Below are 25883 nucleotides of genomic sequence, written 5' to 3'. Positions count from 1 at the left end.
TGGTTTATTGAATGTCTGCTTTCATTGCTGTTTATATACTGTACATTTCTGCAAACCAAATAATATATTAAAGGAAATATTAGAAGGTTTAATTATCATTTGCGTTAATAATCGAATTCCAATAATTTTTAAATCTTGAAAAGAGGAATAACGCGAGAAACCCGACTTGAAAAACGTTGCATTATTTTTTCTTTTTTTTTTTGGTTTTCGTCTTCCCCTGCATAAAACATTTATCTTATGCTTCCTTTACTCCCTTCATCCTTCCCCTCTCCTCTCCCCTCCCCTCTTGTATCTCCTCCCAGACGTTATCCTTGTCTCCTCCTTCCATTCCCTGAACACCAAGAACAAAGGAATGGGGGCGACCATAACAACGAGAAATTAAAACACCTTCTTTTGGGAAGCAACATAATTATGGAGAAAAAAGAGAGAGAGAGAAGGAGAGATCCGGATGACGGTTGCAGGGAAGAGAGAGAGAGAGAGAGAGAGAGAGAGAGAGAGAGAGAGAGAGAGAGAGAGAGAATGGGGGGACTAGTCTCTTATGCTTATAAGAAATTGTAAGAATCAGACTTGAAGAGAGAGAGAGAGAGAGAGAGAGAGAGAGAGAGAGAGAGAGAGAGAGAGAGAGAGAGAGAGCAAGTAATCCAAGTGTCTAATATTTTGCAGAAATTTTATAGAATCTTAAAAGGTGTCGTGAGAGAAGGAGGGTAGTGGGCTGTGAGAGGGATTGCAAAGACCAGTATCTTATGTGTATAAAAAACATGTGTGCCGACAGAGAGAGAGAGAGAGAGAGAGTCAGAGAGATAAAAGTGTGGAGACTATATAAAACGTGAGACTAGAGAGAATTTGAATATAAAAATATGTCGACAGAGAGAGAGAGAGAGAGAAAATTCTGTGTACAAACGTGTGGAGAGAGAGAGAGAGAGAGAGAGAGAGAGAGAGAGAGAGAGAGAGAGAGAGAGAGAGAGAAAACATTTGTATATAAAAAATATGTCGACAGACAGAGAGAGAAAATTGTGTATCAATACGTGTGGAGAGAGAGAGAGAGAATTTGAATATAAAAATATGTCGACAGAGAGAGAGAAAGTTGTGAATAAAAACGTGTGGAGAGAGAGAGAGATTCCCCGGACAATAAAATCTCGCCGAATAAAAGACCGAAACATTTTCCCAAGAGACAGAAATGGAAATTGCACAATTATCCTTTACGGCAAATCGTTAATGAGCTTTCTTCATGAACAAGAACAAATTGAGTGGCACGTCCGAAGGTGAATTAAAATGGATATGGACGAAGTTATGATTATTACGGTGCATTAATTGAACCATCAGAAATCGAAATATTTTTTATTGAGTGGAGGAGTTTTGCCATTTAGTGTATGTAGATTTTCGTTAAGTGGAAGGGCAAGAAAGATTTATTCACAGCTCATATGGACACTTAAGTTACTACTAAGTAATTTTTTTCAGATTATAATGAAATATGTTTGTAAAAAGGACAGTAAGCTCTTGATCTCTTGATTTCTTCCCACTTTTAGTTTTCTGTAAAATGAAACTATTTTGCGGGCTTTGTCTGTCCGTCCGCCCTCAGATCTTAAAAACTGCTGAGGCTAGAGGGCTGCAAATTGGTATGTTGATCATCCACCCTCCAATTATCAAACATACCAAATTGCAGCCCTCTAGCCTCGGTAGTTTTCATTTTATTTAAGATTAAAGTTAGTCATAATCGTGCATCTGGCAACGATGTAGGACAAGCCACCACCGGCCCGTGGTTAAAGTTTCATGGCCCGCGGTTCATACAACATATACCAAGACCACCGAAAGATGGATCTATTTTCGGTGGTCTTGATTATAAGCTGTAGAGAAAACTCATTTTTTACTTGTTTAAATACTTTTATGGGTACAAATCCTTGAATCCAAAATGGAGAACAAATGAAGAAAGCGCAGATTCCAGTGGTGGGATTCGAACTCACGCAGTAGATTCTTTATTCATCATGAGATCTGAATTTCAAGTCAAGTTTAAAATTCCTTCGACACACTGTTCTCTATTATTACAGACTATACACTCTGAGCCTTTTGAATTTATATACTGTATATATATATATATATATATATATATATATATATATATATATATATATATAGAGAGAGAGAGAGAGAGAGAGAGAGAGAGAGAGAGAGAGAGAGAGAGAGAGAGAGAGCTTATAAAATAAGACGGAAACGCTTAATTGTTAGATAGCTGAAATTATTTTAACTTCCTTCTTTTATTTATATTGTAACTCTGTTTTACATGCTTAGGATGGTAACGATATATTAAGTGTAAATGCTGCCTGTGTATCATATTACTTCTCACGAGGTTAAGATGAAAATTTTCTGTCTGTGGTTTTGGAAGTACGAAAAAAAATGATGGATTATAGGTATGGATGTTCGTGTGTAATGTATGTATGAATAACATGCTTGCAATATATATATGTATATACATATACATACATACATATATATGAAAATATATTTTATATGTATAATTATATATATATATATATATATATATATATATATATATATATATATATATATATATATATATATATATATATATATATATATATATATATATGAAGTGTTGTTTGTGTAACATGCAATAAAATTATAAACCATCCAGACCTAAAATGCAATCCCGCATAACAGTGTGTATGCAGCCTTGAATGCAAATGCCCAACTATATATAATATATATATTCACATCACATAATATGTCCTAGCATAAGAATCACCCCCACTTTTGTTTGTTCCACCCCACTCTCTAACACCATTGTTTTTGTTGTCTTTGCTCCGGCTAGCGTGGTGTGGAGGTGCCAAAATATCGTCGGTGTGGCCTCAGGGCGGGTCGGCCCCGGCCACCCCGGTCCCGCCCGTCCATCTACCTCTTCCCCTCACCACTTCTCACAAGGACATGGAAGTAAGTGATATAGACTCTCAGTTAGTTATAGTCCCGCCTTCTGCTTTGTTTGTTCCTCTAGGAGTTTTCTATGTGCTTTGTTGTGGTACGGTTTATTTGGTTGATTAAGAAGTTTTGTTTCTTTAGTTTGTTTGTGGAGCAGTTTATTTTTAAGTGTTTGTTTAGAAATGTGTATAGGCGGGAGTGTATATTTTTAAGTATTTGTTTAGAAGTGCGTTTTGTCAGGAGTGTATTTAATTTCTTTTTATTATCTGGGAAGTCTATACATTTAGAAGTTAATTTGGTAGTGTAATATTTACTTTAGTTTATTTCACCGTGTAATCAACGGTTCATTGAGTTTATTTATGAATTTAGAGGCTGGTTTGTTTGTTTTTTTGTGAAGTAACATATTAAAATAGTCTCGTTATAGGTTTATTAACATTAATTTTTTTTTTAATGAGAATTCTGTGCATTTAGAAGTTTATTTTGTTTACTTCATTGTGTATTTTATTTTGTTTATTTCTCTGTGTATTTCTGTTATTTAGTTTATATGTCACTGTATTCAACGGTTTGTTTAGTTTTATTAATTGATGTAGAAATTTAGTTTGTTCAGTTTGTAGAGCAATGTATTAAAAAGGGAGTTTGTTTTAAAACGGGTTTACTTAGCAGTTCATCATTATTTTGCTGAGTATATATATTTAGAAGTTAATTTGTTTGATATATTTACTTCAATTTATTTCACGGTGTATTTTTTGTATTTAGTTTATTGCATGCGCTCTCTTAATTTTATATATATACGCTGTCCTTTCTTTCCTGTTATTAATCTCATTATCTCAAGTTCTCCCAAATTACGCCACATTCTCTTCATAACACCGACTTCCCATGAAAGTGTTATTTTGCTCCTGAGATGATCCTTTGCTGTTTTATGAGTTTGTTCAATTTAAATGAATTAACTTAAAATATATGTGTTTCTATTCATAATATTTCTTCACACGATTTTTGTGATGTATTCAATTTCTCATTTTCTGTCATTACATTCGTTGGATCTGATGTAAAAAAAAATTTTTTCATAGATTTACCTGGAAAAATTCTCTCTCTCTCTCTCTCTCTCTCTCTCTCTCTCTCTCTCTCTCTCTCTCTCTCTCTGCCTGCTCTTAGAATCCTAATATGGACTATTCCCATTCATTTAAGTTCATTATTCTCGGCAGATGAACAACTGATTAATTCTGGAAAACAGGTTTTCATTGTTTTGCAAGCAGTGTTGAAATGCCAATCAAACCACTTACCTCCTGTTCATTAATTGTACTTATGCGTTTGATTCTCAAAAAAAAAAAAATTATACGAGCTTTAAGTTCGTCATTTTCATTTCAATGTTTAGTTCTTTAAGTGATGCTCTGTATTATGTTGCTCGAACTCTTTGTAATTTGATCATGGTGTATTGACGAGTATTTTCCTCGCTTTTGAATTTACAATGGGTTTGTTTCTCCTTTTTGTGATTATTAGTTAACATTTTTATTGATTTGTTTCTTGCTGCTGCTGAAGGATATGGACGTGAGTAGCTATTGAGTTTTTGTGTTGTTTTCTGTGATTATTTATGTTTCTCTCTCTCTCTCTCTCTCTCTCTCTCTCTCTCTCTCTCTCTCTCTCTCTCTCTCTCTCTCTCTCTCTCTCTGTTGTTTGCTAATTTGTAATTTTTTATTCTTTTTTACTCTTATCCTTTTGTTCGTGTCTCCTCTGAGTAATATGTTATTATTAATTATTATTATTATTATTATTATTATTATTATTATTATTAAATAGACAATACTTTACGCCAAAGTGTTTAAGGTTGTATGATAATTGTAGGTATAATTCTTTTATTTTTCTGTAAAATGAGAGAGTATATTACGCAAAAGTAGGTATGGTTATATACTAATTAAAACCACAGTTCTTTTATTTTTCTGTAAAATGAAATTTATTAACATAATTCCTCAGTTAATAACAAACGCCTTATTCCAGATGAGGCCTATAGGCCTAAGACTCCTGGAATGCCCAGGAAAGCTGGAAATTATAGATGTAGATGGTAGGACTGTGCCCTGATGTATACATTCATGTATTTCATACTAACCGCTTTTTCAGCTTTCTCTTGAGGTTACTCCTCTTCTTCTTCTTCTTCTTCTTCTTCTTCTTCTTCTTCTTCTTCTTCTTCTTCTTCTTCTTTGCCTCCATTTGGGGTTAGTGCATTACTTAAAGGTCTTTGAAGCGTCCCTTCGGCCCCTGGCTGCAATCTTTTATTTCTTTTACTGTACCACCGTTCATATTCTCTCTCTTCTCTTTCTGACGTTCCACGCTCTCTAACAATTGTTTCAGAGTGCAACTGCGAGGTCTTCCTCCTGTTACACGTTTCAAACCTTCTTACTGTCAATTTCTCTCTCAGCGCTGAATGACGTCGTAAGGCCCAGTGCTTGGCCTTTGGCCTAAGTTCTGTATTCTGTTCTGTTCTCTTCTCTTCTGTTCTTCTTTGCCTTCAGCTTTTATTTTTTTATTTTTTTTATATGTGGTCGCTGTTTCTTATCAGCGTTCTCCACCTTCCTATGTCCAGTGCGAACTGACTTCATAAAGAAAACTGAGGTAACAAAACATGCACCTTTGAGATTCTTGAGAAATTTCGTTCATATTTTCGAATAAATACCGTGGTCAGTATTTAGTGAATAAATGTCGGGTAGGTTTTCCCGTGTAATGAAAACTAGAATCCAAATTCGGAAATATGAAAAAAAAACTTAGATTAATATCTACATTTGAGAAGAGTTAAATTACAATATTATGAACCCGTGACAATCCTCCACATTATATAAATAATTTGAATAGTAATAATACTTGTAATGTATAAGTAGGCATTCAGTTATGATTCAGCTCATAAATATAACTGGCATTTCACGAATATAAACAATTGCTCTCTCTCTCTCTCTCTCTCTCTCTCTCTCTCTCTCTCTCTCTCTCTCTCTCTCTCTCTCTCTCTCTGGGAAGCAGTAAATTAAAAAGAAAACTTAAAACAAACCTTACGTGTAAGTATACGAATTTTTCTATAGTGGCGTTTTAAAGATTCGACCGAAGCGCAATTTGTGTATTCATTATTTTTTCCCGGCGATGGGAGTGATTGATGCCCATGAACTGACACGCCATTTCATCAAGAGAGAGATTTTAATACGCGGCCAGCTGTCAGACTCGGGAATCAGAGCCTCTCTCTCTCTCTCTCTCTCTCTCTCTCTCTCTCTCTCTCTCTCTCTGTGCGAGTCGTGTAATTCAGATTGCTCGTGGTTATTGTTCTAATTTACATAGATATTGTAGTTTTTGTTTTTGTTTTTGATTTTGGGGTTTCCCGTTGTATATCAAATTGCTGATTCTGTATTTATGTTTAGTGACGTTTCTGAAAGACAGATACCTTCCCAAATTTATTATTATTATTATTATTATTATTATTATTATTATTATTATTATTATTATTATTATTATATTGATCAAAATGTGCACGCACTCATAAGGACAAGCTGAAAAAACCATCAACTGAAAGGAAGAATCCACTGAAAATTATCTTCGTTATAAAAAAAAAGTCGAAATAGAGAGTATAACAAATAAGAAAGATATAAATGGATAAATTAGTGCATAGACAAAGTAAGGAAAATCAAGAAAAAAAATGAAGGGAAGACTTTATGCAGCATTGTTCCACTGTATAAACTTTTTTTTTTTTTATATTCATCAAATCAAATACCTATTCTCTAGGTGGTTTTTGATTGGTTTAGTTTGTAAAGTATGCGTCACAGTTACCAAGGTCATCGCTTTTCTTCTTGTCCGGTATTGTATGCTCTAATTTCTGTCGTAACCGTCTTTGTTCTTCCCTGTATCGTAATCCTTTACTCTCTGCCTATCGCGACGTCAGTAACCTAGATATTGTGGCGCCAGATTTAGCTACCATAAATCAATCATTAAATCATTCTACCTGTTGTCGTAACTCCCATTCTCTCTTATTCACATTTTTGTTGCTAGCTTTAAGTTTTGTTCATCTTTAAAAAAAGATTTTAACCGTTTCCTTTCTGACAGAATGTAGCAATTTTAGCTGGCAATTTAATATGCGTCCATTCATCAATAAACCGCAGTTTTAGCCATAGTTAAATGTTTATTTGAGAATTACCACTGTAGGGTTCGTCGTTACCTGTACAAAATAATGAGAGCTCGTAATTAGTTCCTGAGAATAATGCTCTTTATTAGTGTGCTAAAAAGGCATAATTCCCTTAAATGCTTCGCGAAAAGCATGATTTGCCGTAATAAGTCCGCTAAAAAGGCTAATTATATTTTCATTATTGTACTGAAATAAAATACAAAGGCCTTTTAGTCGGTCTGTTGGGTGGTGTTCTTTATCTTTGAAGCTCTTATGATGAATAAAGCGTCTCCCTGTGTTGAATAATTTTAAGGATTTAGTTGCCTCTTAGTGGCCAGGAGACAGAGACGAGAATGAAGGAGCAGTTCTATTTAGTCATTTTCCAAGTGGTCTTATCAGAGATTCGAATCCTGCCGGGGACGAAGCACTTGTCAACTACAATTCATTTTTGTTCCCAAGATATATTGTGAATTAGATATTACAGAATATTTTTGGCTTATATATATATATATATATATATATATATATATATATATAATTAAATGATTAATGCACGGAAAAACAAGGTTTTTACGAACACTGGTCTGCTTGATAGACCAAATATGAAACATTTTAATTAGATAATGAAATTCTTAAAAAAAAAAAAATTAACAAATGCCCAGGAAAAAAAAGTTGAAAATGTCGAACGGCTCATAACCTAACCTAAGAAGAATTCGCGGACGAGAGGATTTCGGACCCGAAAGGAGGAAATATGCTTTCTCCCATAGAGAGAGAGAGAGAGAGAGAGAGAGAGAGAGAGAGAGAGAGAGAGAGAGAGAGAGAGAGAGATCGCGAACGCAACTCGTCTGCAGTGGACAGCGTCGTCGGCCGGGAACGAGAGGCCTCCAAATATGTGAAATAAAGCCGAGTGCCAAAGTCACTTGGCATGTAATCCCCCACGTGGCACTCCAGACACCGTTCCTGCTCCTGGGGCGGGGGTGCGATGGCTCTCTCTCTCTCTCTCTCTCTCTCTCTCTCTTGCATGTTGCGACTTTCCTCCTCCTCCTCCTCCTCCTCCTCCTCCTCCTCCTCCTCCTCCTCCTCCTCCTCCTCCTCCTCCTCCTCCTCCTCCTTTGCTTTGCTTGAATGCAGGAGCAGATATGGAGATGGGTGTAATCCGCCCGTTTAGTTTTATTTGCTTTCGACATGCAAGTTCCCCACACCGAAATAGGATTGCGGTGTTTGCACGCCCATATTGTTTGTTAATACATCACAGTTTTGTTTACATTTGAATCCATTTGCATTTTATTTCTCCCTCTTTTTTTTTTTTCTCTCTCTCTCTCTCCTTCCCGTGCCGGCCGTTCTCGTGTTTTCATGCGCTGTGCTCGCTGTTATTTTCATTATTTTTGTTCTTTTATTTATATTTTTTTTTTTGTGAGTAATGAAGATTTATTTGTATTTGATTTGATAGGGAGCGTGTTGGCGTCATTTTCGATCTTGCCATAAAGCATTTTACAGGTCAGCTTCTTGAATTCGAAAACACAAAAAAAACCTGGTACCCTTGAAATAATTCGTTGCAGAAGGAAAACGAATTTACACCCACGTTGGTATTTGTAAGGAATTCATACATCTGCTCATATTGAAATACGTTTCAAGAAAATGGTTTCCGGTCCATATTTAATGTCAAACCCTAAATAATATCAGCGTGTTTGTAAAAAGCGAATTCACCTTCGCGTAACTTGCATTTTAAAGGAAAATGTAATCGGGAGATTTCTATGAGTGTTCCCAGTAGAGAATATTCTGCTGCAATATCTGATAGTTATTGAAGAATGAAACGCATTCGTTTAAATATGATTTCCGTTAACGGGAATTCATTCGGCCATGTATGATTGCCTGGTTTTTTTTTTTTTCCCCTCCGCGTTCAAGTTATATAGGAACGTATTGATCTTGTGTTTTTCCATGAATAAATTTCTTTCCTGTGGACGTGTTGGAAACTGAGATGTAATTGAGAACACGTCGTAGGGGAAGTGGTGAAGGCGGATGCGTAATTTTAACCGGCTAAAAATACGCAAAAAATATTGTTGCGTTAAGTAAAGTGTAAGGAATTGCTGTTGTAGGGAAAGGAGTATAGATAATTTTAACTGGCTAAAAACACACACAATAATTTTTGCGTTAGGTAAAGAATAAGGAATTGCTGTTGTAGGAAAAGGAATATAATTTTAACTGGCTAAAAATACACATAATAATTTTTGCGTTAGATAAAGAATACGGAATTGCTGTTGTAGGAAAAGGAATATAATTTTAACTAGCTAAAAATACACAAAATAATTTTTGCGTTAGGTAAAGAATAAGGAATTGCTGTTGTAGGAAAAGGAATATAATTTTAACTGGCTAAAAATACGCAAAATATTTGTTGCTTTACGTAAAGAATAAGAAAATGTCGTTGTTCGAAAAGTTTGGAATATAGAAGCGTAGTTTGAACCGGCTAAAAATACTCAAAATATTTGTTACGTTAAGTAAAGAGCAAGGAATTGCTGTTGTAGGGAAAGGAATATAGATAATATTGACTGGGTAAGAATACCAAAATATTTGTTGCGTTAGATAAAAAATAAGGAATTACTGTTGTAGGGAAAGAAATATAATTTTAACTGGCTAAAAATACGCAAAATATACAGTAGGTGCATAATTCTAACTGCCTAACAATACGCAAAAAAACATGTTGCGTGAAATGAAGAGTAAGGAAATGCCGTTGTAGGGAGAGTGATGAATATAAATGCGTAATTTTAACTGGCTAAAAATACGCAAAAAAAAAAGAACTGTTGCGTTAAGTAAAGAATAAGGAGATGCCGTTGTTCGGAAAGGGATGAATATAGTTGCATAATTTTAATTGGCTAAAACTAAGCAAAAAAAAAAAGAGAGAATGAAAATGCCGTTGTAGGGAAAGTGATGAAAATAGATGCATAATTCTAACTGGCTAAAAATACGCAAAAAAAACTGTTGTGTTAAGTAAAGAATGAGGAAATGCCTTTATAGGGAAAGTGATGAATATGGTTGCATAATTTTAACTCTCTAGATATACGCCAAAAAAAATTGCTCCGATAAATTAAGAATAAAGAACTACGCCAAGTATAAATGAAATTACGTTTGGTCAGGCGGCGGTTACGTTTGCTACGTTTGTTGTACGTTACTCATCTTTGACGGCGACGCAGTAAATAAACTATGATGTTACAGCTTACTGTATAAACTTTGGGTTGGGGATAACTAAGGAATCTCTCGCCATTGCTTGTAAGTTGTGTTCGATTGTAATCCCTTCAGAGTATAGTTAACGTATTATTATTTTTATTATTATTTATTTTTCGGCATTAAAGAGTTACCAATAAAGAGACTGGCGAGAGTGGAAAGTCAAGACAACGATCGCTGCCCAATTCATACTTTTATTGGCGAGTCTAAAATGAACCGTATATTCAGAAAACTTTCACAACATAACATTGTCATTCAAACACCAGTCATATTATTGTTATTATTATTATTATTATCATTATTATTATTATTATTATTATTATTATTATTATTATTATTATTATTATTATTATTATTATTATTGAGGGAGTCCTCCCTTCGGGCATTGAGCTTGTAGAGAAGAATAGAGAACACTCACTGTCAGCTCAAAATGCCAGTGAAACACCTATTATTATTATTATTATTATTATTATTATTATTATTATTATTATTATTATTATTATTATTATATTAGGGTGCAATTAATTATGTACGCTATAAAAATAAAAAAGAAAAGCGTCTCCAAACTTACTCCTCTCCTTAAGAGATTAAAAAATGGAACATATACTCTTTCCTTCACCCTTTCAACCCAAACATAAAATAAAAAAAAGAGGGAGAGAGAACTTCTCCGGGAATAATGTTAGGACCTCTCAAAATTGCTCCCTGCGTCGGTCACGGTAAACACACATATTTCCTACCTCCAATTGGCGACTTAATTACACGGTAATTAGCGGTGCATGCACATGTGAGAGAGGGATTCTCTATTGCTCGATACGTTTTTACGGGGAATTTCTTAGCCTTTCCTCTTATTTTTTGGCCTGTTTTTTTTCGTGGTTGTTATGGTCTGATGGATGTTATGATTTTTTTTTTTGTGTGTGCGTCTGTCTGTCTGTCTGATTGTGTATTAGTATTGATGACCATGATTGTTGTGCGTCCAGTTTATGGGTTCAAATCAGTCATTTGTCTTTTAATTTTTGTTTGTATGAGAGAGAGAGAGAGAGAGAGAGAGAGAGAGAGAGAGAGAGAGAGAGAGAGAGACGGGTTCAAATCAGTCATTTGTCTTAACTTTTGTTTGTATGAGAGAGAGAGAGAGAGAGAGAGAGAGAGAGAGAGAGAGAGAGAGAGACGGGTTCAAAAATCAGTCGTTTGTCTTTTAATTTCTGTTTGTATGTGAGAGAGAGAGAGAGAGAAAGAGAGAGAGAGAGAGAGAGAGAGAGGGGTTAAAAAATCAGTCATTTGTCTTGATTTCTGCTTGTATGAGAGAGAGAGAGAGAGAGCGCTAACGGATTGAGTCTCTTTGTTAGGTGTGCACACGTTGTCAAACATATTATAATACTTACCTGTAAATTAATCTATAAATTCAGAGCCATCGTCTCAGTATTGTAAAGTACTCATTGAAATCGCATATACATTCTTATGTATATTCGCTACATTACCTCAAAATCATTCCATATTCATTTGACTATGTATACATCAATATCCGCAAGTGTACGAACATTCCACTCACCCATTAGATCTTGTGTGTCAAGTATTTTATGACAGCAGTTATTGTGAACGAACGTACCTGTTATATTCTTCATTTTTTTTTATTTTGTCTTGCGTGAATATTATTATTATTATTATTATTATTATTATTATTATTATTATTATTATTATTATTATTATTATTATTGAGAATTAAAAGCCACAGTAGTGGTGAAAATATTTAAATTTGTACGTAAGTAGTTTTAACACTGTTGTGTCTTTTAGTTCTCGATATTATAGCCTCGGTACAGGGTAGTCTTGTTTCATTATTATTATTATTATTATTATTATTATTATTATTATTATTATTATTATTATTACCTCGTAACATTTCATGGCCACCATCATAAATTATGGGCACTTTTTGTGTTAAAATCTTCCATAAATTTATTTTTATTATTTTGTCTTTGTGATGGGTGTTTATTATAATTATTATTATTATTATTATTATTATTATTATTATTATTATTATTATTATTATTATTATTACTTCGTAACATTTCATGGTCACTTTCTTAAATTGTGAACATTTTTTGTGTTAAAATCTTCCATAAATTTATATTTTTATTTTGTTGTGATGGGTAATTATTATTATTATTATTATTATTATTATTATTATTATTATTATTGTTGTTGTTGTGCTGTTGTTGTTGTTATTATTATTTGGGAACATTTCATAACCACTTTCCTAAATGTTGGACATTTTTGCCCTTACATCGAGACGTTCATGAAAAGGTTATTGTACGGGAGTTTAACTTTTGATTTTTGCGCATTTCAACACTCCTGGAAAAGTCAGGGAGCTGTTATCTGAACTATCTTTTTATTCATTTTTTGTTTTCATTTTCTGATTTAACCTCTTGTGAAAACTTCTTCCATATTATTATTTTTTTTTTCGTTAGATTTATTTAGCCTGTTAATATATTCCCGTTGTATATCTTCCGTAATCTTCAGATGAATTACGAATGATTTCTATTATATTTAGTATTTTTCTTTATTTTTCTCCTGTGAATATCTGTTAATTCGTTTCTGACGTCGTGTGATTTAACCTCTTGTGAAGATTTCTTCCATATTTTTTTCGTTAGATTTATTTTGCCTGTTATATTCCCGTTGCATATCACCCGTAAACTTCAGATGAATTACGAATGATTTCTATTATATTTATTATTTTTCGTTATTTTTCTCCTGTGAATATCTGCTAATTCGCTTCTGGCGTCGATTGAAAAGATGATTTTCGTTTCACTGAGTGCACCGTTAGGAAACAATTTCCCCTTTTATATTGTTAATGTCTGCCGTGTGTTCATGAGCGTAATTACTCAGCGTAATAAATGAGCATTAGCGTGATTTAATGATTGCAGTGTGCTGCCGATGGGTTATTAGTAAAAGCATTCAATGATGGGATTACCTTAGCAATTATAAGTCGACGACTGGCCGTTTTCGGCGCATTTCAAATAATTCATTAAACTTGATCGCTTATTTAGAGAATAATGAATGATTATAGGGCGATTACCGGTAGGATCTGGGCGTATAAAATCCACGTGATTCCGTCCGGATCGCCTTTATGGTTTCACCCGAGCGCAGACATGCCGGCAACGGGAACAGTTAATGTGCATGCGTGTGCTAATTCTGTTGGTGGGTGGGTGGGGATTGTTGGGGGCGGGTGAGAGGGGGAGGGTTGGGGGGAAGGGTAGTAGTCATTTGATGCATTATTATTATTACGAGCGATGACTTGATGATTCGCAGATGCAGACGAGAGAGAGAGCGAGCGAGCGAGCCCGTATGAACCTTGACCCCGGCTCGGTTGTAAAAGGCTTGAAAAATTCGGGTCGGGACGCGCTCGGTGCTCAAGTAACAACAAAGACAATCTCCATTTCATCCTAGTTTACTGCCATCAGCCCCGTTTATTGCCTGCTTTAACTGCTTCTACTACCTGCTTTTACTGCTAGTTGGTACTCTCCGTCCCGCCGCTCTGCTTGTAGATGTATGTTCCGGCCCCCCATTCCAGCGCGCTCATTAAATTATTATCAGCCAGTTTTTATGATTTCGGTAACCCTGCTGCTTATCTGTTCGACTTTTGTTTCTCTGCTAGTACCTCCCCGCCCCCTTCAGTTCGTTTCCGGCGAGTTGCCACTTCGTGTTTTCTTTCCTCCTTTTTCGCAGACGCCGCTGTTTTTGCGATAGACACGTCGTTTGTGTCGCCCCAAATTTGGACAGGTAACTTATGCCTAAACGTTATAATGGATCTTTCTCGTGTTGATATGTTTTTGTCTGTGCGTTATTGTGACACAAAGAAAAAGAACTCGATTTTTTTCAGAGTAAAAAATTGTAGTGGTTTCTTAACATTCTGAAGAGGATGTTATTTTTACTTTTTTAGGACACGAGAAATATGATTCTTCAGCACCTTTCATTAACTTAATGTTCGTCATCAAATTTTGACCTGTTTTTAGAATGATGTAGCTAGCTTAATGCCAGCACTGGCTCTTGCTACAAGACAACCCTTATTAATAGATCATTATATTTGTGAAGGGGAGACTAATTTTTTAAGGCACGAAAGAGAAATGTAATTCTTTAGTGCCTTTCATTAAGCCACTGTTCTTCACGAGTTTTGGGCCTGTTTTTAGAATAGTGTAGCCCAGTGCCAGCACTGGCTCTTGCTTTTAGGACAACCCTTATTAATAGATCACAACCCTTTTTTATGCTTTCATTAAGTCTATGTTCATCATCAGTTTTGAACCTGTTTTTAGAATGGTGTGTTTAATGGCTCTTTAGGACAACCCCTATTAATAGATCATAAGAGAAATTTAATTCTTAATACCTTTCATTAAGTCTATGTTCATCATCAGTTTTGAACCTGTTTTTAGAATGGTGTATCCCATTGCCAACAACCGCCTCTTGCTACAAAGACAACCCTTAGTAATAGGTCAGGAGGGCCACGAATACTTGTGACTTCACGCATATGCTAAGGTAGGGTACCAGTGGCCCGTGGTGCCATAAGAGTTTCGAAATGCGACCAGGTCCTCCACCACATGAAACATCCTTTTTTACGTCAGCCACGACGTCCAGCTGACGTCCCTTGGACGTCTAGGGGATCGACAAACGCGTCGGATATGTGTTGTAAGGAAAAGGGGAGGGGGGGGGAGGGGAAGTGGAAGGGAAGGGTTACGAACAGGTTAAGGGGCGTTGCAATATACATGTCACTGTGTCACTATTGATTCATTCCTGCCCCTCCCTCAATCATCTACCCCTCCCTCCTCCCCCTACCTTGTGACCTCTCTCTCCCCTTCTTCTACTATTCCCCATCCATCCATCCACTCTCCCCCTCATCCTTGCTGTCTCTCTCTCTCCTTCATTCACCTCTCCCCTTTCCAGTCCCCAATTTGCTGTCCCTCTTAACCCATTCCAGGTTTTGCCCCTACGAGCTCATTTCGTCATGCCTTGTGGATTCCTCCTGTTCGGTTTATCATGGTGAAGTACATACATACATACGTACATACATACATACGTACGTACATACATGCATGCATGCATGTATAGTTTATTAAAAATTTCTTTACAGCCTTTATTCATTTATTATATATATTACTTATTATATATATTAAATGTGAACATTCATTATACTCTCTCTCTCTCTCTCTCTCTCTCTCTCTCTCTCTCTCTCTCTCTCTCTCTCAGACACACACACACACACACACACTCACAACCCCAATGTAATGACTGTCTTTAGCTCATTTTTTTCTTAGGTTATTTTTGCAAAGAGCCCTGAGGCTTTTGAATATGGCGCTTGTTCTGTGTCTTGAGCAATAAAACAATCAGGTTTAGGAAGTAACTTTTCTTTTTGATGACTTAAAAGGTCGTTATATTTAGTTTACCTAAAAGTTTCCTACTCATGGGTCTTCCCAGTTTGTGCAACAATCACGTGAAGATTTTTTGTCTTATATATATATATGTATATTACGTGTGTGTTTGTATGTATGTATGTATGTATGTATGTATGTATATATACACGAAGGCGGGAGCAGACACTCAGACAGTAGACATAATGGAGCTATGGAAAGGTATTCTGTTTTTATCCATTTATTAAGAAGCCGACGTTTCGTATCGCTTGATACATTTTCCAGGCTGAAATAGCGATTAAAATAAACAGTATTTGCTTAAAAAAAGATAAGAGATACACACATTACATACTTATTAACAATGCATTAACAGTTAAAAAACAGAACAAGGGGAAAAAAACAAAAAGCAGAGGCAAGAAGCACAAAACACCCGTTACCCACAATGGTAGCGTAAATGACTAACAAGAAACGCATAATATATATATATATATATATATATATATATATATATATATATATATATATATATATATATATATATATATATATATATATATATATATATATATATATATATATATATATATATAATCTGATGTTATTTTTAGTTGTGTGTCAGTCTGTGAATAAATGTAGAACTACAACGTTGTAGATAAATATGGTTCACTCTCGATATATTTAATTAAGGTAAACATTCAATTTGGTATAACGTTTAATGGAAGCATGTACCACCATCGGTAAGCGTCCTTCCCCAGAGAAATATTGTACAGAATGATTGTCCCGTCATAAGAGAGGTATAAAGGGATAGTTCATATTGCCTGTACAAGACATTTTTGTGTGTTATGGTCAGAACATCGATTCTCCAAGTTCTAAGGAATTAATAAAGCCTCGTATCCGTCGATTCAGGTGTATGCTTCAAAGGCTTGAGTTTATCGCTTCGCATGGAATGCCAAATGTTCGTTTTTTATGACCTTCAGATACATTTTGCATTTTCATTTGTTTATTCTCGTTATTCTTAGAAATGTTTTTCGGCCTCCGGTCATATATAATCTATGAATGACGTGACAGCCTTTGGCCGTCTGATGGGGATCGATGATTTTACCTTTCCACGTGCCGTCGTAAATGTGTTGAATTTTTTCGGGAATGTTTTGAAGTAAGATTCGCACACACACATAAAACAAGTAAAAAATGCGCCGAAGTTTCTTCGGCGCAATCGAGTTTTCTGTACAGTGCATAATGCTGTGTGAGCTGGTGCCCATGAAACTTTCAACCACTGCTCGATGGTGGCCTGTCCTATAGTGTTGCGAGACGCAAAATCATGATGATTGGAGGGTGGATGATCAACATACCAATTTGCAGCCCTCTAGCCTCTGTAGTTTTTAAGATCTGAGGGCGGACAGAAAAAGTTGGGACGGACAGACAAATAGACATCTCAGTAGTTTTCTTTTATAGAAAACTAACAATAGTCTTTGTAGGTTAGTGTGTTCATCCTGCTGCCATCGGAAAAGGGTAATAAAATTAAGTTAGACTGTAAGAGTCTGTGGTAATCCTCATTGTTTTCTTAACTGTTAGCAGTTTAACGTGTTGATCATTATACTGACAATTGACAACATTTCTCTGCTAATATGTTCAGGATACTACTTTGCCGAGGTATGATTCGACAGGTGTGTTATCAGTACTGGGCAGGATTGTCAAGATGCCCCGTTTACGAATTCTAATTTGGGTTTGGGCTCGTGTGAAAGCATAGCAATGCAATATAACTGACGTTGGTGTTGAAGAACATTTGTCAGGTAGCTGTTACAAAGCCCCATCATTCATTTGATATCAGATGTCGTATCTTGTATGTTATTTTACGAAGTCCTCCTGAGACCTGGAGTAAGAATGCCAATCAGTGCCGCAATGAGAAAGCGAAAATATTAATGAATGAGAGCTGGCTGGTGTGGGATGGTAGAGTGTATGAATAAAATATTGTAATGGTAATGTGCACGAGACTCGTTAAGTATATCTGGGCATTGCCGGCGACATTCCCTTTCATTCCTTTTACTGCACCCCCTTTCATATACTTTCTTCCATCTTACTTTCTTCAGCCCTCTTCTAACAATAGTTTAATAGTGCAGCTGCGAGGTTCTCTTCCTGTTGCACCTTTTAAACCTCTGACTCTCAATTTCCTTTTCAGCGCTGAGTGACCACATAGGTCCCAGCGCATGGCCTTTAGCCCAAATTCTATATTGCGGTGACATTCATGAGATCGAGGCAATTTGGTCTCATACTCTACCGGAAATATCCGGCCACGTTCATATAACAGACTTGACTTGCCCAGGAATTTGTCAAACGCATATCCGACCATGTCCATTCATTGAACTTAATTACGTATTCTACCGGAATTGCCCGGCGATATTCATGTCGAGTAGAATGCCCTGAGAAAGCCAAGTCTAATACACATTTACGACTTGATTCCCGCATTCCTGCCACGACAGGTAAAAAGAAGAAAGGCAAAAGAAATTACCCGGAACCTCTTGTTCTTCGAAATGCACTTTGGTTTCACGCGAAGGAATTGTGCTTTTGCAATTCAGGCGAAGGCACGCGATGCGAAATTGCATTGGGCTGTACTTCAGTAATCACTGCTCATTATCTCTCTCTCTCTCTCTCTCTCTCTCTCTCTCTCTCTCTATATATATATATATATATATATATATATATATATATATATATATATATATATATATATATATATATATATATATATGTATATATATATATTATATATTTTATTCTCTCTTTATTCTCTCTCTCTCTCTCTCTCTCTCTCTCTCTCTCTCTCTCTCTCTTGAAGGTCACCGCCACTTGGTAAAATCCGATGACCAAGACAGAACCTCCTCCCACCCCCCCACCTAAATGCACACCAAAGAGAAATTGGTGTGTTAACTATTTTACTAGAAGAATGTGAAGAATAAGCTTTTGAACGCTCCCGCTAAAAGCAGGAATGTTTTGACTGAAAATCTGAAATTGTAGATAAAACCTTAACCCCCCCCCCGACCCCACCCACACACTTAAAGGCAAATTATGTTTTTATTTTTTAATCCCACTTGTAACCCACGTATCCGGAATGTTATAAATATTCGTATACCTAAAAAGTTCTGATGCGAAATCGATTGACCTTGAAAAATTGAGTTGTTCTGTAGTTCTTGAGGAATGAAGAAAGAGAGTCTTTCCCTTCCTTACTGAATATTGATTAAAAGAAATATTTGATGTGCAGAAAATGTTAATAGCGAATGCTGAAAAGTATAGTGGCAGTGAAAATAAGAATAAAAATTGAAAAAAAAAAATTAAATGCAGTGTGTGTCAGTTGTTAATAATGACAGAATGTGTCAATTGGTAATAATGAAAAGTGAGAATACAATGCAAATGAAAATTAAAAAAAGAAATGCTACAAAAAAATGTGTTGGCAAAACCCCCCAACGCAAGCAAGAACCACTTGGGAAACGTGGCATTTCGCCTGATCTATTTTCCTGCATCGTCGTATTTTCATATCATGATGAGACCTAGATACCAGCGTATTTAAAAGCAATTTACTTCGAACGGCTTGCGGTGCGTGATTGGGGCAATAAACCAGGTCCCCCCTGACTCCCCGACCCTCCCCGGGGTCCTGGCCCCCCGTGGAATGCCTTCCCCCCACTCTATGCCAGGCGGGACCCGCGCATCATAATGGGGGTATCAGTAGTCATGCGAGAATGAGTTTTTTCTTTCTTTCTCTCTTTTTCCCTTTCTTTATTATTGGATGTTGTGCTAGTTATGCAATCTCCCTGCCCCTCCCCCTCCCCGTCCTTGCGATGATTAGGTTTGAATAGTGGGAATTCTTTTGGGGGTTGATGGTGTAGACAGCTGAATTTAACTTTTTTTCACAATTTATTGTGTTCACACGTGTCGAGTGTATTATAGGATTAATGCACGGTAGGGTGTTCCTTCGTATCGTTGCTTATGACTGAATTTTACACAGACACAATGTGTACAGTATATGTGTGTGTATATGTATATATATATATACACATAAATATATACACATACAAACATACATCCATATCCAAATGCACATGCATATACATATACGTACACACACACACATACACTTACATACATACATGATTGTGTCCGTCTGTGCGCCTGTGAATATTACGTTAAAAAATACCAAACGTTTATATTTAGAGATCGTCATAAAGGCAAATTTTCCTTAGTTCCTACATTTATCAAGAGTTCATCGTGTGATCTTTGTAACTCAAGTTTTCCTTATTTACAAAATAGTCTCTTTATCAAAGTTGGGTCGTCTTGAATGCCATGTGCCCAGCTATTTGTGAGTTGTTAATTACTCTGTTTCTTTTGGCATTTTACCTCGTAGTGGGGTAGAGCCGTCAGTGCACCTCACGTGGTGCACTGTAGGCATTGCTTACGGTTCTGTGCAGCGTCCCTTCGGCCCGTATAGCTGCAACCCCTTTCGTTCCTTTTACTGTACCTCCGTTCGTATTCTTTCTTCCATCTGACTTTCCACCCACTCTAACAATTTTCATAGTGCACCTGCGAGGTTTTCCTCCTGCTACAACTTTCAAAACTTCTTAATGTCAGTTTCCTTTTCAGCGCAGAATGACCTCATATATCCCAGCGCTTGGGCTTAGGCCTAAATTCTATATTCTATTCTATTCTCTCGGCATTTTTCACGTACAGTGGCTCGTAATATAGAATCCGATTTAAGAAACTGGTTTTGCTCCTTTTATATTGGAATGGTCGCAGTTCATCTATTCTTCGATCTTACTCATCACACGAAACCATTTTGAATGCGATACAATGCACTTTTAAACGATGAATTTTATTAGCACTCACTCATTGTATGTATTGTTAAGTAGACAAAAATTATTCTTTTTTTCTTTTTTCTGCTTTAATTACATTACAAAAATGGCATTCTTTACATTTTATCGTTTGTACTCTCAGGAGTGTCTTTTTTTTTCCTTTATGCTATTCTGTGTAACAATCGCATCATGAGTAATACGGGCAACAATAGCCCGATATTGACAAGAAGCGTCAAGCAAAGTTCTGTTTCACTTTGATAGCACCATTGACACGCAGGAAACGAAGGAGAGAGAGAGAGAGAGAGAGAGAGAGAGAGAGAGAGAGAGAGGTAAAAAAGAAACAAAGAAATAAACGGAAAAGTTTGTCGAGTGCGTAAAAGGCTCATGAACTTACTCGAGTGAAAGAGAGCATTTTGGTCGGCGTATTTCAGATTTGTTTATATTTAGTATTTTTTTTATTGTGGGTTTTGTTATGCTTAAATTACTCACAGGTCAGATTTTTTTTTTGCGTGGATTCATTTAAAGGTAGAAAGAAGGGGTCCCATTGGTGGGGTCCCCCAGGCCCGAAATCACTCCCCTCCCCCCACCCTCCGTGCCACCCTCTAACTGTTCTACCTCGCCATTCCTAACGCACGTTCTCAGGTGAGCTTATTGATCAGGGGAACCCCCTATTACCCTCTTCCCTTCCCGTCATCTTGCTCTCCATACCCTCCACCTCTTCTTGACACCCTCCTCCCCTCTCACTCCCCCTTCCCCCTCCCCGCTCTGGTGCAACATGCTCCCCCGCCCCCTCTTTTTTATTTTCGTTTTTTCTCTTTCCTTGGTTACACACTGTCACTTGCTGACAGATAGAGTCCTGACTGTCTGTTCTTGGCTGAGGGGGTTTGAGGAATGGAGTAAGGAAGGCAGGAGGAGGAGGAGGAAGAGGAAGAGGAAGAGGAGGAGGAGGGACGGTTCCTCTCTCTCTCTCTCTCTCTCTCTCAAATCCTGCTGTTGCTCATTCCTCCTCCTCCTCCTCCTCCTCCTCCTCCTCCTCCTCCTCCTCCTCCTCCCAAGCTCTCCTTTGGCCCTCTCTTACCTTTCCTAACACCTCTGCTGGGGCCGCCACCCCCTCCCCCATCACCCTCCTGCCATACTCCACCCGGGGCACTCACCTGGCTTTCATTGCTTTTGAGTCTTGTTCCAACAAATGGTAATCGGTGGGTCATTTGTTAAGGCCTCCCGTTTTTTTTTTTTCTCTGATTTTTATTTTGGTGATCCATTTTGTTGACCTCACTTCTGATTGTTGACCTGGTCAGTGTTGGTTGATTTGTTGAGATAACCGATTAATGTTGTGAAACATATTACGCTTTTATTTATTGCTTGTGGTGGGCGGGCGCTTCGATTCCATGGCCATATGCACTTCAAGGTGCTCTCAAACATGAAGAGAGCAAACAAATAGAAATTTACCCATTAAACATTGATTCAGTTCGAGTCGTTTGCTGCACGTCGGGTGGTCGGATTAATACATGTATGATATCAGTTCTAGTCGTGTACTGCACGTTGGATGGTCGCTTTAATACAGGATTGGTATCAGTTCTAGTCGTGTACTGCACGTTGGATGGTCGCTTTAATACAGGATTGGTATCAGTTCTAGTCGTGTACTGCACGTTGTATGGTCAGATTAATACGTGAATTATGTTATTTCTAGTCGTGTACTGCACGTTGGATGGTCAGATTAATACATGAATGATGTCAGTTCTAGTCGTGTACTGCACGTTGGATGGTCAGATTAATACGTGAATGATGTTATTTCTAGTCGTGTACTGCACGTTGGATGGTCAGATTAATACATGAATGATGTCAGTTCGACTCGAGTACTGCACGTTGGATGGCCAGTTTAATACAGGATTGATATCAGTTCTAGTCGTGCACTGCACGTTGGATGGTCAAATTAATATGTGAGTATGTTATTTCTAGTCGTGTACTGCGCGTTGGATGGTCAGATTAATACATGAATGATGTCAGTTCGACTCGTGCACTGCACGTTGGATGGTCAGATTAATTCAGTGTCATTTTTTTTTCTAAATATATATGCGCGTTTATGTATTTTTAATTACGGTCATAACTATTATGAATTTATCGCTTCAGATAAATGTATACCTTGTGCACATTTTATAATCACACATGCGCACTCACGCGCGCGCGCAAACATTTAGTTGAAGTGCTGTAAATTTTTTTTTCTCTCTCTCTCTCTCTCTCTCTCTCTCTCTCTCTCTCTCTCTCTCTCTCTCTCTCAACGCTTCTAGTAGGCTAGATAGTATAGGTTACCTGCGCTTTCTTAAGTACGTTTGTATTTACATCTAAAAGTCACCTTGAAGATTTCTTTTGGACATCCAGTCCGATTCGGTTGCCCGTTTTGATTTTGGGAAAGCGCATGCGCATAGACCTCACCTCTTACGTAACGTCGGGGGCAATGGCCGTGATTGTCGTAATATTTTGAATGTCCCGAAAATTTTGGTTTAAATTGAAAAAACTTCAACCGTTTTTTTTTTTTTTTTATTTATTCGGTGAAGTTTCGTTTTCACATGTGTGACCTAAGAGTTGTGAATGCAGCAGCAGAAACACATAAAGAAGAAGATTAAACAGGACTCATAAATGCTTTGGAAGAGGAAGCATGAGTCAGAACCAGACTGTTTATATAAACATCAATCTAATTCTGTTGCTTCAGTCATATTGGCATCGTACTAGACAGACAGTGCACACACACACACGTATGTGTATGTTTTTGTACGTATATGTAAGTGTGTGTGTATGTATTATATATGTGTATGTGTATAGGAGTGTATATACATTAATTACACAAACGAACCACCTCTTTTTTTTATTTTTTTGCTTATATTCCGGGAGTATACACACAAAAGAGTTGTTGTCCACAAGGAAAAGTAATGGTAGCACCTGCGAGATATTAATCATGCTAATGAGGTTGATACCGTTGATTATCTCTGTCCCAACAAGGTCGGAGTTTTTAATTGTCGCCGCAAAAAATGAGATTGAAATATAACGATGGCACGGAGCGGGGTCGTGGTAATTATGTTGGACCATTGACTCTTATGTTAATTATAATGGGCCATTGACTGCAGGATGATTATGATGACGGACCTTCGGGTGATTGTTAATCATTGTTGACTGGTCGCTATGTTGGGTTATGGTGGACCAGTGATTGTATGTTAATTGTGACGGATCAACGATTGTGAAGTAGGTTATGATGAAACGTTGCCTTTACTGTGTACCTCTGTGTTAGGTTATTTTTACATTAGACTGTCTGATGGTGATGAACTCAGATGTATCATGTGTCTCATAATGAAGTCTGTAAGACTTAACCATGTATACATATACACCTGTATTTTCCCTTAACTATGTATACATATGTGCATATATTTTCTTTAACGATGTATACATAAATTTATATACATATTTTTTCTTTAACTAGGTATACTTATATACATATATTTTTCCGTAACTACGTATACATATATACATTCATTTTTTCCTTAACTATACATATACATATGCATATATTTTTTTACTTCACCTTTTCCACCCTCGGCGTCCGAATGGCACAGCCTTCCGGTTTCGGCAAGTCTTAAGGGATGAGCTTGCTAGCCCCATGTCCTTTTCCTGTAACCCAGCAAATGCTGATATCTTTTAACAGGCTGGAAGGTGGGGGGGCGGGGAGGGGGGGGGGGCATGGGCGGAATCACTCCATGGGCCTAGCAACGTGATTAAAGCGCTGCATCAAAAGAAATGGACTGTTGAGGGGAAAGAAAATATCTGTCACGAAGACTTTCATCTTTCTCAAGATGCGAAGAGGAAAACGTGTTAGACGTCACGTGTCTGTGTGTGTGTGAGAGAGAGAGAGAGAGAGAGAGAGAGAGAGAGAGAGAGAGAGAGAGAATATTTGGAGTGTGTGTGGGAGAGAGAGAGAGAGAGAGAATATATTGGAGCGTTTGTGTGTGTGTGTGTGTGAGAGAGAGAGAGAGAGAGAGAGAGAGAAATATATCGGTGCTTGCAAGAAGACGTATTAGTGTTAGCGGGAGTGGTTAGCCCAAGGGTAGGAAAGCAATCGTGGGAAAAAGGGGATTTGCTTGCATTAGAGTTCAGGAGTGATAAGAGGAGACTTAGCATACCGAAATAGGATATGAAATTGTATGTGTTGCGTGCAATTTGTGATTGCAATCTTTCGCTCGCTCGCTTGTGCGTTTGCTTTGCTTGCCGTCTGCCAATTTTAAACGGAGAGAGGTTTAGCTTTGTTGCTTGAGTGGAGGAGGAGGAGGGGGAGGAGGAGGAGGAAATAGCTCCCTTGTTTGTCTGTATACCATAGGATGGAATACTCGAATAATCCTTCTGTTGTAGAAGCTGCATGTGATACATGGTATTTTTTCTCTGAGAACGAAGATAACTAATTCTACATGAAAGTGAATGTGTGAGAATTATATTTTGTTACAAAAATAACGGAGGAAGTCTCACGTCTCTTCCTTCAAACAAGGAGAATATATACACACACTAATTGTATATTTTCAATCGTGCGTTTTGTGAATATTGTGAATGGTTTCATATTGGGCCCCATTTAAAAATCGTATAGTACACACGCACAAATTGTGCAGTTTCCCTTGCTTGCAAAATTGCTTGCTTCCTTTTGTGAAAAATTTTGTCCTATGGTTATTGCACTATACATATAGCTACTTAAAAGGTACAGTGACACTCTTCTCTCTCCCTAAACTATTTAGAAGCCATATAAACTGATTTGTATATATGACGCGGATATGGAAAGTGTTTTTGGGGGCAGTTTCAGGATAGGCACTTGAAGATACATTTGTCACTTTCCCCCTGGAAAGTGTTTTTGGGACAGTTTCAGGATAGGCACTTGAAGATACATTTGTCACCTTCCCCTTTCCCAAACTATTTAGAAGCCTGTAATAGAAGCTTATTCGTGTATATGACGCGGGCATAGAAAGTTTTTTAGTGTTCGCCTGTGTATGTACCTCGGGATTTATTCGTACGCCAATGACCGGTTGGTAAGTACATTTGGATAGTGATTGATTTTTACAGCGGCTGGTACGTAGTAGGTTTTCACAATGATTTAATTCCCCACTTTTTGATAACAAATGGCCCTGGTTGCAACGGGATTGGAAAACATTAAGCCCAAAAAAGGTAGAAAAAAATAATAATAAAAAAACCTGTGACCAACCGAACAGGTAGAATTTTTAATTTATATGTTAAAATGCTGGTATGCATTGTTTTGCTTTTGAAATATCCTGTAATTTGGCGCATCGGTCGGTCGGCCCGGGGGTCGATATAATGAATAACTTCATAATGAACAACAAATTCCAT

At 37.0% G+C, this 25883-nt stretch overlaps 1 protein-coding gene across 12 annotated transcripts in view; it reads left to right on the top strand.

Annotated features, from left to right (window-relative positions):
* The window catches only part of scalloped (TEA domain transcription factor 1 homolog scalloped), a 265722-nt gene that overhangs the window by 113788 nt on the left and 126051 nt on the right, over positions 1–25883 (top strand). For all 12 annotated transcript variants that reach the window (XM_067096659.1, XM_067096663.1, XM_067096655.1 and 9 more), the window contains one exon: positions 2828–2946. In XM_067096659.1, coding sequence (XP_066952760.1) covers positions 2828–2946 — 119 coding nt within the window. The remainder of the gene's footprint in view (positions 1–2827; positions 2947–25883) is intronic.

Source organism: Macrobrachium rosenbergii, chromosome 53, assembly GCF_040412425.1.
Source record: "Macrobrachium rosenbergii isolate ZJJX-2024 chromosome 53, ASM4041242v1, whole genome shotgun sequence".
NCBI classification, from domain to species: Eukaryota; Metazoa; Arthropoda; class Malacostraca; order Decapoda; family Palaemonidae; genus Macrobrachium; species Macrobrachium rosenbergii.
The sequence above is the reverse complement of the archived record's forward strand: the minus strand, read 5'-3'. Positions and strand labels throughout refer to the sequence as shown.